This window comes from Desarmillaria tabescens (genome assembly GCF_030435595.1).
Source record: "Desarmillaria tabescens strain CCBAS 213 chromosome Unknown EV420scaffold_2, whole genome shotgun sequence".
Classification (NCBI taxonomy): domain Eukaryota; kingdom Fungi; phylum Basidiomycota; class Agaricomycetes; order Agaricales; family Physalacriaceae; genus Desarmillaria; species Desarmillaria tabescens.
This window is the reverse complement of record NW_026848301.1, coordinates 462,285-476,379: the sequence shown is the minus strand read 5'-3', so window position 1 is coordinate 476,379 and position 14,095 is coordinate 462,285. Positions and strand designations below refer to the sequence as shown.

Below are 14,095 nucleotides of genomic sequence, written 5' to 3'. Positions count from 1 at the left end.
CAACGCGTGAAAAGGTATCATATTTGTTATCAAGGATAATGGTAAACAAATGCTGTCATTCTACTGCCTGCCGCCTCTCCGATCGCGTTTCCGAACGTCACTGACACGTAGTTATTTACAAGTTATTTAGGCTACTTATTCCAGGGGGGTTGATTGATATAAAAAATTATTCACCCAACTCATGAAGCCACTATAATGATGCTTGGACACAGGCTCTCCAAGCTTCAGTAGCGGCATAAGGTAATGTTCCTCCATCAGAACCTTGCGCATGAGCTAGCGTGTCACGAAATACATCCTCGGCAATGGCCCAAAAATTCTGAGCGTACGCATCGTCCGATGAAGAAGGCCAACTCGACGAAGGAAAGGGCATATCCATCAACTCTGTCCATTGAGATGAATAGAAGACTGGCTGAGGTGAGATATCAGTGCTTTCGCGCACAGGTACAGGCTGTCGTAGGGGGTATACACCACTTGTGAGATGACTGATAGCATCGCTAGCAGCACCAACTATTAGATTTCAATTCACGAGCATAATCATTACTTACCAGAATCGACCAGCAAACGGCCATCTTCAGAGAGTCAAATTTGATGAGCATAACGCGGTTGCACACGGAAGTCACGTACTGTCGCTCAAACGTCTGAAGAGTATTTACACACTGAGTAATGTGTTTGACGTCTTTGCTTTCTGATTTTGCCGTTGGGTTACTCCAACTGTTGAGGAGAAGAATAATCGCGGCGGAGAAGATAGACATCTCAGTAACCTCAGGTTAGTTTAATCCCGCTGATAGCCCGATAGACTCACTGCGCAGTAATACTTAGGACTGTCCGGTTGTTTTCGTGATTGACATTCCAAAATATAGCTGATGGACCGAGCTGCGCTGGTGCTGATTATTAGAGACGGACAAGAAAGAGACGATGGTTTCCCAGGTGTTGGTATGAAGGGTCTATGAATGAGAATTCTGAGGTGATAATAAGAGCAGTACAGAAAGACGGATTGACTGTAAAAAATCTCATTTCCTTGTCGAGGTTCCCAGCGGACTGGCATACAATGAGATCGGTTGCTGTGCGCATCACAGAAAGACGTACTATGTTCAGGTACGGAATCCACCCATTCGTTAACTAAAGAATCGAGTTCGGCGATGATGTCTTCTTTACTTCTCTTGTCAGCGGAACGACGTAGAGCAGTCGGTTTACTTGGAGAATACTTGAAAGAAGTCAGTGCAATCAGCGTAGACCGGCAACTGTACTGACTATTGTTCGAAGGCATTTGAAAAAGATGCGGTTTAACTTAACGTAAGAGCTGAAGAAAGACATCGTAGAAGGTACACCCGAAGGCTGTACAAACGCGCTGTCCCAATATTCGTCATCGCAGTCGATTGGGAGGTCCGCAACAATACTACCCTAACATATTTATAAGGATTTCACCAAAGATATAAGAAACTTACTCCTCTTCCTGAATAGCACATGGTCTACCTAACGCCATGCTTACGATCCTGTCCATGCACACCAAGACCCTTTTGCACGAAGTCAGGCATGTAATAAGCGGTCATCTAAGGGAGGCCAATACCAGAAAGCTCTCTTCAGAAGTTCCTCCTCAGCCGACGGCAACATTCCCGGCCTTTGTTTCCGATGCGCACCAAGGTCTTGTGCCATACGCATAGCGGTTCCCAGTATCGTCCATGAACTGTGTACAGAGAAGCCTTGTACGTAAAAAACCGACAGCTGGAAACTTCTGATCAGCATGGCCGAATTCACTGGGTGAGACAGTAATTACCACGCATTTTTGCAGGTCGTATAACTTCGCAGTTCTCAGTACAGAGACCCGGTGTACTTGAACGAACCATATCCAGCCATGACGATATGGTAACTCGTCATGATCAACTCGTACGCGAGGGTCGTCGGAGAAACGCGAGCCATTTGCGCAAACCATAAGAACAGTAGCTGCAAACGCCTTGTTCGTTCGGTGAAGGCCGGCCGCCAGGGAACGCTCGAACGTAGGGCGGTGGAGAAGAGGCCAGAATCGGTTTATGTGAGAGAAATACAGCTCGACAAGGTTGTCTAGAAGGTCTGGCTCCGGGAAAGTATAATCGTAGAGGTCGACGTCGGTGTCCTCATACTTCCTCTGCAGACCGTCATTAGAGGAACTTTGAAAGGATTCATGCCATACGTACAGACCAAGCATTGGCCCATAACTGATTTCCTGGTAGTCGGGAAGTTGTTACTGAAGGAATTCCTAGTTCTTGTTTGATCTTGAGGGCCGTACTTGTGAACGAGATGCCACTCGACTTCCCAAAGCTTTTCACATCGGGACCACCTACTGCCATTTGACTTAACCTGTCCGCTTCATCTAACTCTGATTCATCGTCAAAGGACACCTCGCCGTCTGCTAGGATGTTATCGTTCCTAGTATTAGAACCATCTTTCGTCACGGTAGTTTGACGTTTCTGGAGTTTCTGATTTCGACTTTTTCCGATCAGTTCTTCTTCAATCACAGCATCCGGAACAAACTTTAAGAGTGGTAAGCAAGCGTCCCACGAAGGCTGATATAGACCGATCATACCTTGCGCAAAACCATTTGCGTCTTTTCTAGTCTTCTCTCGAGCTCTTCGATGTATTCTTTAGTAGAATAGCGGTACTAAAAAGGTCATGAGCTGTACATAAGATAAGCTCGAGGCCTACCGGTATCATCTTTGCCGCAGCAATATACGTGCATTCGACATCATTGGACAAACAGTTCTTGCATTTCTGATTCGACCTTCTGTCACCTTCACCTGTTGTAGAATATGTTATCTCATTATGAGTCACCTAATAGACTCTAGCGCTCACACTTCACTGTTTTTTTTACCGTAAGTAAAAGTTCAGAGATAAATGAAGTAGACGCACCTTTCTTTCTTTTACAATTATCACATGCCTTGGCCACCTTCATATTCCACCTTCACCAGAAGTGAGTTACTAGGTCGTTCACGTTAGTGCTTGAGCCAAAGAACAGTGATGGTGGTAGTTGCCAGTAAGCTTCCGCTTTCAATCCGGTCCGATTTGAAATTTCTGGGCCCTACTGTTTCGTGTAGAATGGGGAAATCAATCCGTTCAGCTTCCTCATGCTGCGCACTGCGCAGCATGACCAGACCACTCACACCAAAAAAAGTAAAATTTCCGCCGAGTTTTTGTTTGTCAGAAACTAATTCCGAAACCAGGAAAATCCCATATATAGGAATCCCGCTCCATCCCGCCTTGAGGCGGGAGAGGGCGCATACCTATATATGGTATCCCGCCAGTTTCTTATTTAGTTTTGGACAGGTGGAAATTCGGCTGAAATTTTACTTTTTTTGGTGTGACTGGGAGGCGGATCTTGGTTACGTTACACTGGAGAATGTCCGGGAATATTTGAAATGGAAAGATAGATTTTTTTGTCAAGAAAGCAACAAGAAAGTAAGCTGTGTAGGCCAATCACACAATAAATCTCGCAGCTTTACGACTCAGGAAAAGAATTGAAAGAAAACGAGGGACTTGCCTAATACAATGTTACTATTAACCCCCGATCCCTCAACGCCTGCATCCTATCCAATACCTCTCGTTGCAGCGGGCCGCCGCGCCTAGGTCCAATAACTGCCGACGTCAAAGTGGTATTACACCTTGTCTCAAGCATCCTGACGACCAGCTCCTCCTCAATGGATTCATACTCCCGCCATACCAACTTCAGATACTCGAGGACCGGCACCAGCCTCTTCAAGCCCTCAATAAACTCGGGCGTAACAAGATCACAGTCGTATGTGTCTTCGACAATCACAAGGCACTTAAGGTGTACCGCTTGGTCGAGTGCCATGAGGACGTACTCATAGGCGATGGGAACGCACACCAAAGTCAGTTCTGTCAAACCAGCTGAAACGGAGAGCAAGTTCGAGATGAACCTTCGTAGGGCGCTAGGCTGAAGGATGATGCTCTTCTCCCCTTCGCTTGTGTTTCGGAGCTCAAGGTGCTCCAACCTGGGGAACTTAGCCGCTCCCACCGCTGCATCGGAATGTATTGTCGTTAGAGAAGTGAGGGGCACAATGTAATTGACCTGAGGACATGGTAAGTTGCACCTAGAAAATTCTACGTGCTCGATATTGGGAAGCTGATGCAAAAAGGCGGAAATGACGTGAGTGTCATGATAGTCGTGGATTCGAACAGTGGTTATTTGGGTCCACGGAAGAATGAAGTGACGGGGATTGAAACATTGGTTAGAGATGTTGAGTTCATGCAGGAGAGGCGCATCTCGGAAAAGAGTGCATGGACTGGAGGCGCCTAATTGCGCGCCGGGCGCAATGGGGGATATACCGAGACATTTTAGGGAAGGCCAACGAAATTGGACGGTATCATTTCCACCATCACGACGGAATATGGAGAAGTCAGGTCTTTCTCGATAGGATGGCTCAAAAATGACATCCCGGCATGCGTCCACGCTCAGATATGGCACCGTTTCTGGGCCACCCCGAGACTCGGGAGGCGAGAGCAGAAGGGCCGCTAGGATATGCGGATGGTCTGCCTCCTCGGGGGCACCGTCGTTCTCGTTCCTTACAAGAGAACGGATCCGCAGCGATAAGATATCCTTGGACTGTGCACGCTTCTGAAAAACCCTGATGAGGTTGAGCTCGCGACTGTGTATGTCCTGGACACTGATAGAGATGTACATGTGTCTCCACAAGTTAGGAGATGCGAGACATACTCCCCGCCAGAAGGAGCAAACTGATGCTAGTCGGATAGGAGTAAGGGACATGGTCTTATTTGTGTTCGACGACGGGAAGATGTCGTCCAGACTGGAGTAGAGGGTTTGTTCGAATATTGCCTGGAGAACTTCGAACGGAAGACGGCGAACAGGAGCGAATAGAGACGCATAGGTAGGAACTACACGCTTCAGTCTCCCGAGGTTGCACTGAAGAGCCTTTATGAGTTTTTCAAGGCGAATTATTTCAGATTTGAGTTTGGTATTTATTTTGACCATTTCGGCAGAAGGGGTGACCAGCGATGCAGAGCGGAGAGAGCGAACGATAGAAGGAAGAGCATCGAAGTACGGCTTGTGCAGCTCTTTAGTGCAGCCATCGCAGAAAATGTAAATGTTTTCCTCGAAATTCATGGTCGTGGTTCGAGATCTAGATCGACGGCCGGTCCGGAAGTGGGGTCCTCGCGTTACATAAGCCGACAGTTCTCTCCCTCACCGACATCGTCCTTTGACGGCCAGCTAGAAGCAGAGGTCGGGTGAGTCGCGTACAGCATGTTCTTTTCTGTTTCTAACATTTTTTCTACAAGTTATGCGAGCTATATGCGATGCAATTGGCTTACAAGTGCCAATGTGCTCAACGTTGTTTACCGCGCCGTTGAGCAGAGGTCGTTCTCAGTGTATGCTCTAAGGCCGTCGCGTACGCTGTCCTCAAGAACGTTCTTTCGGTCTGCAACTGCCCTGTCAAATGTCGAAATTCATCCCTCCCCATCTCCAACATATTTTCCGTCATACCTGGATCCATCTCTTTCTTCACCCCAGCTCTCTCGTGCAGCCTCTCATGCTATAAGGGTATCCATGCAGCACGCCGACGTCAGTGGCGCCTATCACATTTTTAACTCTGTCCGGTTCTCATCTTTGATGGCGAATTCTTCGATCCTCAACGATCCAGAGATGGTTGGAAAATATGAACCATTCAGAAACATTGCCATTAAGCTCCCTCGCCCCGTGTCGCCCCGATTATCCGCACACACACTTCTTCACGCACTTATTCGGCAAAGATTTTTCAGGAAAGCGTACAGTGTATGCAGTTGGATGATGGCGAACGGAATACCTATCCATGTCACAACCTTGGAAGCTGTCATCAAGGGATATGCGGCGTCATCTGCACCCAAAGCATGGGTCAAAGAGCAGTACATCATGCTGCAAGCCGCTCTCAAAACGCCTGCTGTATTTAATCCAGGACCCGCCGTGACCAAGGATGAATTTATCATCTCCACTCTCCAGATCTTGCAATCTGCTCGTGAATACAAGCAGAAACGCACGGACCGTATGTTCCGGGCATTGATTGGCAGCTGTATCCTGCATGGAGAGATAATTCTTGCATCGTTGATATTTGTCGGCCTCGTTCATGACTGGGAAGTCAAGGATGCCCTTGCAGAAGAGCTAGATTCTTTGGCACTGGACTCAAACGAGGAGACGGAGAAATCACGACATCTACTAACCAACTATCAACATCTTCGGCAAGTCTGTAGCAAACCACGTTCTCTTTCCTTGCAGACCATTGTTTCCTCCATTAACGAAAAACTATCCCAAAGACCTGTCGACGATGCTTCGAAAGCAGAGTTTGACGCGTCATTGCAGGCTCTAGCCAACCTAGCGGTTCTCCTTGATCTTCGCGAGTATCCTTTCCCGGACGTCGCAGCCCTCATCCGCGCGCTTTATCGCTGTCCTTACAGCGAGAGCAAAGTATGGATACTGGACAAGGACAATAAGCCGACGCAGGTGAAAGCTTATGATTATTTTCATAGCGTTCTCAGACGGCTCCTTGATGATCTCCCGCCGCAACGCTCCCCCCGTAAGGAGCCATCCATCCACGGGGCTATCACACCTCCTGAGAATGTCCCGCCACTTCCATCCCGCATAGTGACTCGTCGACAGTTGCCCATGTTAGACCTTCACAGCTGCAATGCTCTCCTTCACTACTCCCTTACCCACCGTTCTTCGCCTAAGAAAGCAGATCATGTTCTCAACTACATGGTCGAACGTGAAAAGCCTTTATGGCCGGATATCGTGACGTATAATACTCTTATACGGTCGGGTACCCGCTTGAAACGCTCTGATATCACCCATGCTGCCATGAGCATCTTACGGAATGAGGAGCATTTAGTCAGTCTCGGTCTTTCATCAGATGGTGTTGATGCATTCCTCGGGCCCACACTATCGTATCCAGTAGCGCCAGGTTCCAGCCGCGTCTCAAAGGCACGTTATCGTGCACAGACAGAAAGTATGACACTCCGTGCCCCTGCCTCGACCGTTGCCAAAGTCCTTGATATCGTAACCCTCACATCATACCTCAAACATCTTTCCGAGACCAAAAACTACAATGGTATAATCCAATTACTCTCCATGATCTTTCCCAAACTGTCCACGACGGACCTTTTCTCACCCTGGGAGTTCCGCCCCGTCTTGCTCAGCAAGGTAGCCAAAGAGCTAACACAGTCGTACATTCGTCGCGGGGTGGAGTACGGCCCGGTATTCTTTGCAACGATGATAGAAGGGCTCCGAAGGGGTGGGCACACTGGTCTTGCCGAGCGTGTGTGGAATCTTGCAAGATGGTCTGAACGAGCGAGCTTCCTCCCGGAAATGAACTCTACGAATCGACCCTGGAGGCTGCACATCCACGCGTACACCGCGATGGTGTCGTGCTATGCCCGGGAGGCCAACTATGTTGGATCCTACCCCCAGGTGAAGGGATGGGGTTATGACAACGAAACGCGGAAAAACACTCGTATGAACCGCTTCGGCCCACGGCGTGACGTGGGAAGGCGTTCTGCGTTTGCGTTCTACCTCTCGTTTTGCGATGAATCGGTGAACCGTGATTTCATGGAGCTCGCACAAAAAGCCATAGCTCTAGGGATGGAAGTGGATCCGAAGCAGATCAAGGAGCCAAAGGCTGATGCAAGGTTCTTTTATGCTGTGCTACAAGCGCTGGTGCCTTTGGAGCTACTTCCTACGAGTGGGGTGAGGTTCCCGTGGCTTCGCTTGCTGGACGAAGAACTTGAACTCGGGCTTCGTCCTCGCTACGAAGCCTGCGACTCCGTACACATGGACAGTCTATATCGAGTTGCCACTGACATGTATGCTGCTGGACTCCAAGTGGCTCCTGGCGTTCAGTACTTCTTGCGGCAAAAGTTCGATAGACAAAAGGGAGGGTTCCAGATTGTGAGGAAGACGTTCTCATGTCATACGGAGCCGGAAGTTCGCACTGAGAGCGAATTGCAACGGATGCGTCGTTTGAATAGACATGTAGATATGTAGAAAGAATGAATAGCGCAGTAAATGACGTTAATATTTATGTTGTATTATTGTCTGGGGGTCATGAAGGCGAATCTTTTGGAGGCACTTCTGCAGGCTTTTCTCCTGTACCTCGAAGGAAAACGGCACCCATTGAACCAACAATTTCCCTGGCCTTGTACTCCTTTGCAGCATCAGCCAGCTCATCCACCACCGCTTGCAGCCTCTGGGGTATGTCCTTGGGAGCCTTGTGCCCTTTCTTCGTGACAAACACCAAATCAGCTTTCCTCCCCTTCTCTAGTTCCTTCCTAACGTTATTGAACTTGTGCGTCAAATCCGAGGGAGCCATGTTCCATGTGAACTGGAACTCTTTGTGCTCCGCCTTGCGATGACTTTCTAATCGCCTCGTCTTGGCCGCCTTCATCTTCTCGTGCTCTTTCCACCGTTCTACGAGCTTGGCAATCGGTTTGGGGCTTGTTGACACCAGTTCGACTTTGTATTTTTTGTCATCGATGGTTTCGAGGTAGTCCTTGAGGATGATTTCCCGCAGTTGACCTGTCTCGGGGTCGACGAGGTGGACGGTTTCGAATGGAATTCGTTTGTTTTCGAGTCGGTATTTGTTTCCTGCAAAAGGAACCGGCGTAGAGTGCAAGTGACGGACCTGGCGGCCAGATAACCTCACGACAGCATTGCGAAAAGCCACAAATGAAGCCATGGGTTGACCTAGTTCTGAATTACTGGCAAGGTCGCGTCAATCATGGCATGTACTGACCTTACTTTCGCGTCGTCTTTCTCCCTCTGTACAAGGCGGATCGCTCCGAAAAGAATTACCGCACTGAACAAAAGGTGCGATACTATGTCAGTCGGCAAAGAGCTATATTCTCTGATTTATGGATCCTCACCTGTTGAGATCGTGGTGGGCAAAAGCAGTACGGTTGTATTGTTATCAAAGCCCTATGAAAAACAGAGGTCACCGCCACAAGACCTACGAGGTCCTTGATCAAAAATTCCCCAGGAATAGAGCAGATATCGTGGTAAGTATTCAATGGTAGGTATTAAAAAGTACAAAGATATATTCTAATCTAGGATACCCTGCCTCACTGCCCTCTTTGCGGCAGTTGATCTGAACAACCACGCCAGGTTCTCGTATACAACAAAGGTGACGCAGGTACCTGGCAAAACTCTCACGAAATTGGTTCCAAGACCGCGATAAAATCCACGGAGACCCTCCTGCTGCCAGGTTTTTAATATGGTAGTCCGGATATTTGGATATAGATGCTCTGTTGCATTGGTATTCTGACAAAGGAATCAGCGGAAACGATTCATTAGAAAGGTAGTCTATACCTGTATTCGTGATCGTACGACCTGGTACGGATACGTTATAGCCAACGCTTCCAGCTTGCTGGCACCAGACATGATTGTGTAGGCGGTATTCGACTGCCCCGTTTATAAGTCAGTTGGAAAGCCTAACCAATCGCTCCACGCACCAATTTGTCAACGTCAGGTGTCCAAGGTTGACCCGACTTCTCAAACCGTCTCTTCTTCCTCTCAAATCCCCAGCGTTTCATTTGTTCATACGCCATGAACTGGATGGCACCATTGCTGACACCAAAGAGCCCTAGCCATGTGCCGCGAAAAAGTCCTTGCCAGCCTTCGGACTGAACAATAGTTCGGAGACCGTCTGAACGGAAGATGAATTGGAATTACAATGTTATGTGTGACGAATCAAATAAGCGTACGCCATAGGCCACGGTAGGCGTGGGGAGAGCCTGCGTCAGTGGTGAACATACGCACTCGAACTACCCACAGAGGGTTGGTCATTACGGCCGTCACAGCACCTGTACGACATCAGTACAAACACACCATGAGTATCGAATGGTACGTACTTGCTTCGGCGGAACAAATTAGGTACTCTGCAGAGGACAGCGGTCTAGTAATATCATCTCCAGACGCGCGTTTTTTGAGCATGTTATAGCTGACACGCGATGAGAACACCGATAAGAGCACTGGGAATTGGTCTTACAATAGAAAATAAAACCCCCAGCTTGTTCCATTGCCCGCAATATTAGGACCTACGCCGCGATACAGCCCCTTCCATCCTTCTTGTTGCTTGATATCCTTCAGAGCATACCATATATGTTTCCCGAACGCTCCCTTTGGATTCGTCTCGGATACTTGAAACTGAACTTTGAGACGATCGAGAGGGTTCATACAAAGCGTAGCGACGACACCAGCACCAATTCCTGCAGCTGCATGATCCTGAATGGAAGAGTTATATCAGCTGTGAAGGTCGTGAGAAAACACTAGAACACCGCACCAAGGCAGTCGTAGGAAAGAAGCTGGGCGGTTGCTTCACCATTCCAGCGGCCGCTGGGCAAATTCGACGCGCCTGCAGTAAGTCCTCCGAACGCTACGTAGAACGACGTGAAAGCAAAAAGTAGGGAGCTGGTGTTAGGTAATCGAGGAGTGACTCTAAACTTCGGGCCGGAAACCGGCACGTTGCCTGACTGGTTTTTACTTCGACGACTTCATTTCGAAAATTCGACAAGATGTTCAGTGCTTCCACACACAGCAAGGCTAGCACAAACACAGCTCTGACACATGTTATTGATTCTAATTTCTCTCTGTTGACTTGAAGCTGCCTCTGTTTTGTTCTCCATTATTCCTGGAAGCTAGAACATCCTAACAGTGAATTCTTCTTCAAGGTCAACTGTACGCTTTCTTCGAAAAATGGTCAACGTCCGACTCACGCATCGCACAGCTGATCGCTTCTCTGAAATTTCTCACTTTGTCGGACCGCAATATTGAAACTCATCCGAGTACATATCAGTCCGTGATGATACATCAGCTCCAGGTAGCTCCGGGCCAACATCATCAATTTAATCAATCTTTCATCAGCGGCACCAGAAGGCACTTAGAAGAGAAGAAACTGTTGATGGACCATTTTTCATGTCCCAGGACCAATAGAACGAAGACGCTAGGATATCGCATGGGCAATCCTCGTTTTGGGTCTCCATTCCCTTCCTCGAAAGACCTCGGGCGCTTCTGATCGTATATTAATGCACCTTGCTGGGAATCGCTTCCCCCTCCAGCACCTCTACACGAGTCTTCGCTCACGACCTAGTGAATGTCAGTCATGACCTTGTTAAACTTTCTCTTCCTTCTTCTCGCCGTACAGCTACACACCTGCGTAACAGCCCTGGATCCTCGCTCTACGTCGTGGAGTAGAGCGCTCCATATTGTCGGTCGACAAACTTCTAACATCCCATCGCAATGTCAGACGCCCTGCACTGCTGCTAGTGCCTTGGTCAATGCGGTACGCAGACTCTGGACTCCCATATTATTTCCTGTTCACTGATTATATGCAAAGAATTGTACTCCGGCCCAATGCTGCACGTCTAGCTTTGAGAACAACTATGTGTCTTGCATTGAATGTGTTGGGAGTGCTGCGAACATTACGGACTATTCCTCGTTCCAAACAATCGTGGACGGTACGTTCATTATGTTCTTACTTGCCGCATCAAAATCTCACTATTCTACAGAGTTGGTTGTTCAGTGCTCGATTCAGGGAATAGCAATACCCAAAGTCACTTTCCCTGGTCAAGACGAGAATAGGCCGCTGTCTACTTCGGCCATAGCATCGTCTACTCCAGGTACAGCATCCGGTTCCAGCGCTGGTAGCAGCACGCCAATTTCGCAATCAACAATATCGGGGACTTCAGTTATCACAACCGCCACATCCCATATCTCCGCATCTGTGTCCAGCATTGTGCAAAGTACTATAACCAGTGAGCCGGTATCATCGGCACCTGCCAGTGTTACCTTACGCTCGAGTGCACCTGCATCATTAAGCACTACACCTGCCGCCTCAGGAACTGCTCCCGCGGCTTCAGGAACTGCTAACTCGGCCGTGGCAATGGAGGGCGAGACGTTGTGGATGGTACCTGCCTTAGTTGTCCTTTTTCTTCTCCATGGTGTAAAGCCTTGCGATCAGGAAATCAGGCGTGGAATGGGGACCTGTGTATTAATTATCACCGGGGACAGTGACTAAGTATCATCTGACATTGTATCCTTCCTAAGCAGTACGCTCTAAGTATTCCGCTTCCAAGTTGAATTGCCGTTTCAACATAAACTCTTTATGTAAATCAGCACACCTACGGGTCGGGTCATCTTTGTTCCACCTACTTTTCTATGAAGGTATTCACATGCAAAAGCTTACCGCGTGATGCGAGAGGAACGTTTTTAGTGGCACGTTTGAGCTTACTTTATATTACCACTTTGCAGCAGGGAACACGTCTCGTCTTCTATCATTTTACCATCCGAGTTAGAGCAACTCCGGCTAGCTTTCTGGATTTTCGGCGACTCGATAGGGTGGAAAACCCTCAGCTAGCTGGCTTTCAAACGTCTTAAATCGTACAACTTGAACGACATCCTACTCGTTCAACGACCATCGTACTACGTAGCACCGGTAATACCGGGTCCGTGTCCTCGAATGTTTCTTATGCTTCAACCCTAATAGAACAACTTTGAGAAGAACAGAAGCCATCCGAGGAGCCACTCTTCGTGTCCAGATGTATTCTCATGCTCCGGGAACAACAGAAAACCCGAGTCTAATTTCTGTCCAGGATCTATAACTGACTTTTTGAGGATTGCTTCCGCTATGAAACAAATACTTATTTCCTTTTTGCTTGCAGTCTTCCCTAGGATTTTGCTTACGGCTCGTAAATTTGGCTAGAGCCTAGTGTTATCGTCTGTGATATTGTATGGATTGACCATCAACTTCCTGTTGCGATATATGGTCAAAACGGCACCAAGGGGAGACGTTCTCGATAAACAATGTGTCTTGAGTCTCGTCACTCTCGTGTCTAACTATTTCTGGGCCGTCCCTCTTCCGCGAACCTCCTATTACGCCTTCAATATCAACTACCATGGCCTCTCCTCATTCTGGCAGCAACAACAGCGCTCCGATACCACGACCATCCGCGTGGTCTCGTGGGCCTCCTCATCAGAATAATCCAATAAGCCTATGTCGAGGGAAGATTCTTCCTCTGGGGACCAGAGAGCTCAACAGGGATACAACCGAAACAGGTCTACAAAACGCTGGGGCGTTAGTCACCAGTAAGTCGCAGCCCAACAACCAGTACAAGGTTCATGTCGTCAATACAGCGAGCACCACCACTGCTGCCATTGTCTCCCATGAGACCAATGATTTCCCCGTTGAGTATTCTCCCTTGTGTTGTTAAATGTTGCTGAATATCTTATAGTTTCTTTTTGACCCTCTCCAAACAAGACTTGACGCTTTAGAAGCTGAACTCGCCCAACAACGACTGTTACTCCGTGACCTTATGATATCTGCAGAGCACCTTGCACGACGGGACGCAATCCTGAAGAGTTGGCAAGTGGCCTCCGAGGCAGAAGCTGGTATATTGAAATTTGCATGAGCGGTGACTGTGATACTGACAATGTGGTAGCCTTGTACACATATATTTGGCGGTCATTGGCACCAGAACACCTGGAACAGCTTCATTCTGTCACTGGTGAGCTCAAGTTGCATGTTATGGAAGAGTTTCTCATTTTGGATACAGGAACAACATTTTTCCAAATTGTGAAGTTTTGCGAAAAGCATCGCCGTCAGGGCCAAGTTTTGAACGCTCGCGACGCCAACGATTTTGATATTTGGAACAAGCACTTGAAAGCACAATGGGGTGGGATCATAGGAGCGGTAAGAGCTCGGAAGGAGCAGTATGCCACTCAGAGGTATGCTATTGCGCATCCTCACATCACTGCCACAGACTACAACTCTTTCATTGGGTCTCTGGAGTTGACTGATGCAGAGCGGACATTGCTGGATGATGTCCAAGCTGATGTGTTGAGTTACATGTGATCGGTGCGTTTAGTTAACTTTCTTTCTTCACACACCAACAACTCCCTCAGATCCCTCCTACCATTGCATTGTCCTTGTAACTCTGTTACATACTACCTTCATGGCCTCTGTTCTGCATAATTTTTACTATAAATGGTTGTCGGCTCTGTGTTCCATCCCCAAATAGAATAGAGGATGAAGTATGGTACATTACATCTATCTTGAATAAGAAAGATAGT

At 48.1% G+C, this 14,095-nt stretch overlaps 7 protein-coding genes across 7 annotated transcripts; 3 read left to right on the top strand and 4 right to left on the bottom strand.

The window, feature by feature from the left end:
• Positions 1 to 15: 15 nt before the first annotated feature.
• On the bottom strand, positions 16 to 3,183 carry EV420DRAFT_1501485 (fungal-specific transcription factor domain-containing protein). Its single transcript, XM_060471066.1, is given in 15 exon segments — positions 16 to 113; positions 126 to 494; positions 546 to 569; positions 625 to 752; positions 803 to 1,038; positions 1,087 to 1,204; positions 1,252 to 1,396; positions 1,446 to 1,514; positions 1,568 to 1,722; positions 1,775 to 2,122; positions 2,172 to 2,507; positions 2,561 to 2,635; positions 2,680 to 2,771; positions 2,827 to 2,832; positions 2,884 to 3,183. The coding sequence occupies 14 exon segments, from the start codon at positions 2,924 to 2,926 to the stop codon at positions 191 to 193; spliced, it is 2,079 nt and encodes a 692-aa protein (XP_060338103.1). The 5' UTR covers positions 2,927 to 3,183; the 3' UTR covers positions 16 to 113; positions 126 to 190.
• A 148-nt stretch (positions 3,184 to 3,331) lies between these two features.
• EV420DRAFT_1501473 (uncharacterized protein) lies at positions 3,332 to 5,133 on the bottom strand. The gene is made up of 2 exons (XM_060471065.1): positions 3,512 to 5,133; positions 3,332 to 3,422 (listed from the first exon to the last, which is right to left on the bottom strand). The coding sequence occupies exon 1, from the start codon at positions 5,111 to 5,113 to the stop codon at positions 3,512 to 3,514; it is 1,602 nt and encodes a 533-aa protein (XP_060338102.1). The 5' UTR covers positions 5,114 to 5,133; the 3' UTR covers positions 3,332 to 3,422.
• A 118-nt stretch (positions 5,134 to 5,251) lies between these two features.
• On the top strand, positions 5,252 to 8,412 carry EV420DRAFT_1684480 (uncharacterized protein; the record flags this gene model as incomplete). The annotated part of the gene is made up of 1 exon (XM_060479261.1): positions 5,252 to 8,412. One exon carries the CDS (start codon positions 5,252 to 5,254, stop codon positions 8,015 to 8,017), a length of 2,766 nt encoding a protein of 921 aa, XP_060338101.1. The 3' UTR covers positions 8,018 to 8,412.
• Positions 8,047 to 9,171, bottom strand: EV420DRAFT_429938 (uncharacterized protein). The gene is made up of 3 exons (XM_060482074.1): positions 8,896 to 9,171; positions 8,771 to 8,828; positions 8,047 to 8,716 (listed from the first exon to the last, which is right to left on the bottom strand). Exon 3 carries the CDS (start codon positions 8,706 to 8,708, stop codon positions 8,076 to 8,078), a length of 633 nt encoding a protein of 210 aa, XP_060338100.1. The 5' UTR covers positions 8,709 to 8,716; positions 8,771 to 8,828; positions 8,896 to 9,171; the 3' UTR covers positions 8,047 to 8,075.
• On the bottom strand, positions 8,890 to 10,436 carry EV420DRAFT_429857 (mitochondrial carrier domain-containing protein). The gene is made up of 7 exons (XM_060482073.1): positions 10,311 to 10,436; positions 10,017 to 10,252; positions 9,880 to 9,968; positions 9,733 to 9,831; positions 9,481 to 9,674; positions 9,338 to 9,430; positions 8,890 to 9,289 (listed from the first exon to the last, which is right to left on the bottom strand). Exons 1-7 carry the CDS (start codon positions 10,350 to 10,352, stop codon positions 9,071 to 9,073), a joined length of 972 nt encoding a protein of 323 aa, XP_060338099.1. The 5' UTR covers positions 10,353 to 10,436; the 3' UTR covers positions 8,890 to 9,070.
• Positions 10,437 to 11,129: 693 nt separating this feature from the next.
• On the top strand, positions 11,130 to 12,044 carry EV420DRAFT_1473649 (uncharacterized protein; the record flags this gene model as incomplete). Its single annotated transcript, XM_060469162.1, has 3 exons — positions 11,130 to 11,309; positions 11,364 to 11,484; positions 11,536 to 12,044. The coding sequence occupies 3 exons, from the start codon at positions 11,130 to 11,132 to the stop codon at positions 12,042 to 12,044; spliced, it is 810 nt and encodes a 269-aa protein (XP_060338098.1).
• An 877-nt stretch (positions 12,045 to 12,921) lies between these two features.
• Positions 12,922 to 13,877, top strand: EV420DRAFT_1635094 (uncharacterized protein; the record flags this gene model as incomplete). Its single annotated transcript, XM_060476402.1, has 4 exons — positions 12,922 to 13,209; positions 13,258 to 13,414; positions 13,465 to 13,530; positions 13,579 to 13,877. The coding sequence occupies 4 exons, from the start codon at positions 12,922 to 12,924 to the stop codon at positions 13,875 to 13,877; spliced, it is 810 nt and encodes a 269-aa protein (XP_060338097.1).
• Between the last annotated feature and the right edge of the window lie 218 nt (positions 13,878 to 14,095).